Source organism: Pterocles gutturalis, unplaced genomic scaffold, assembly GCF_000699245.1.
Source record: "Pterocles gutturalis isolate BGI_N339 unplaced genomic scaffold, ASM69924v1 scaffold2403, whole genome shotgun sequence".
Lineage (NCBI taxonomy): Eukaryota > Metazoa > Chordata > Aves > Pterocliformes > Pteroclidae > Pterocles > Pterocles gutturalis.
Window position 1 is genome coordinate 1 of NW_010120121.1, and position 1357 is coordinate 1357.

The 1357-nt window shown below is 50.0% G+C and overlaps 1 protein-coding gene across 1 annotated transcript in view; it reads left to right on the top strand.

Annotated features, from left to right (window-relative positions):
* Nucleotides 1-150: 150 nt before the first annotated feature.
* The window catches only part of BMP4 (bone morphogenetic protein 4), a gene marked incomplete at its 3' end in the record, with an annotated part of 2026 nt that continues 819 nt past the window's right edge, over nt 151-1357 (top strand). Inside the window, 2 exon segments of the mRNA XM_010076757.1 lie at nt 151-249; nt 251-586. Of these exon segments, the coding sequence (XP_010075059.1) occupies nt 152-249; nt 251-586 (434 nt within the window).

Sequence of the window (1357 nt, forward strand, 5' to 3'; positions counted from 1 at the left end):
TTCTGATGTTGTTTCGCCGTTTATTATAATTATTTTTAAAGTTTATTTGGAAGAGGAGGAGGAGGAGGAGGGGGGGTTTGCTTCTCATCCTGACTTTTCTTGTTTGTTTTTGCTTTTTTAAATTATTTTTTTTTTACACCCCAGAGACACCATGATTCCTGGTAACCGAATGCTGATGGTCATCCTACTATGCCAAGTCCTGCTAGGAGGTACAAACCATGCTAGCCTGATACCGGAGACCGGCAGGAAAAATTCAGGGACAAGCCGGATCCGGACGCCGCTCTGCCCAAAGCCATGAACTCTTGCGGGGTTTCGAAACAACTCTGCTGCAGATGTTTGGGCTGCGAAGGCGGCCTCAGCCCAGCAAGTCAGCCGTCATTCCTAGTTACATGCTGGATCTCTATCGACTCCAGTCTGGAGAAGAGGAGGAAAGCCTCCAGGAAATTAGCCTGCAGTACCCTGAGCGATCGACCAGCCGGGCAAACACCGTGAGGAGTTTCCACCATGAAGGTCAGTGATGGGAGGAGGTAAATTCCCAGCCCCGGGAGCAATCGGGATTTCCTTGCGTTTGGAAGCTCGCAAATGCGTTTAGAAGCAGGACGTGCCCAGCCCTAAATTTATGGGAGGAAAACCGCTCCCCGAGCCTGCTGTGTGTGGGTGACAAGCGTGCTGCTCTGTATTTTTTCCAGCATCCTGTTCTTAACCCGAGCTTGACCGTATTTTGAGGTGCTTTCACTTCTGTTGACAACAGTGAGTTTCCTTCTGTGCCTCTGCCTCGGGGTCACTCCCTGGGCTTGCGTGGATGTAATGGATTTAATGGATTTAATGGCTTTGGATCGGATGCGGGAGTAAAGTGAGGGCGGGATCTCGCCCCTGGTGTGTTTCTTTTGAACTATCAAAGCAATTGCTGCCTGGTTTTGCTCTTAAGAAAGAAAAAAACCCAGAAAAAAAAAAAAACCCTACTCGAATTTGATACTTACAGCTGTGTGTTTATAAGGTTTATTCAATAGGCCCTTGTAATCTGATCCAAATGTTTCCTAGCGGATGTTTCTTTTCCAAAGTAAATCTGAATTATTAATCCAGCCGCATCATTACTGCCTTGGAATTTGCTTCTCTTTCTCCCCCTGCCCCCTGCACCCCGTAACAAAGCACCTCTGTGCTCAGGGGAGCTGCACTTTGCTGGGGAGATGATTTTGGAGAGATTGAGGGGGGAGGGGGGGAAAGAAAGGGGAAAAGCCTCTCCGAAAGGGGAAGCAAGACAGGAAAGGCTGACCCGCTCTGGGCACAGGCATGCGGAGGGTGAGTGAGCGGCGCCGGGGCAGGAGCCGCTTCAGGTCTGACTGGGAGGGATGCGCGG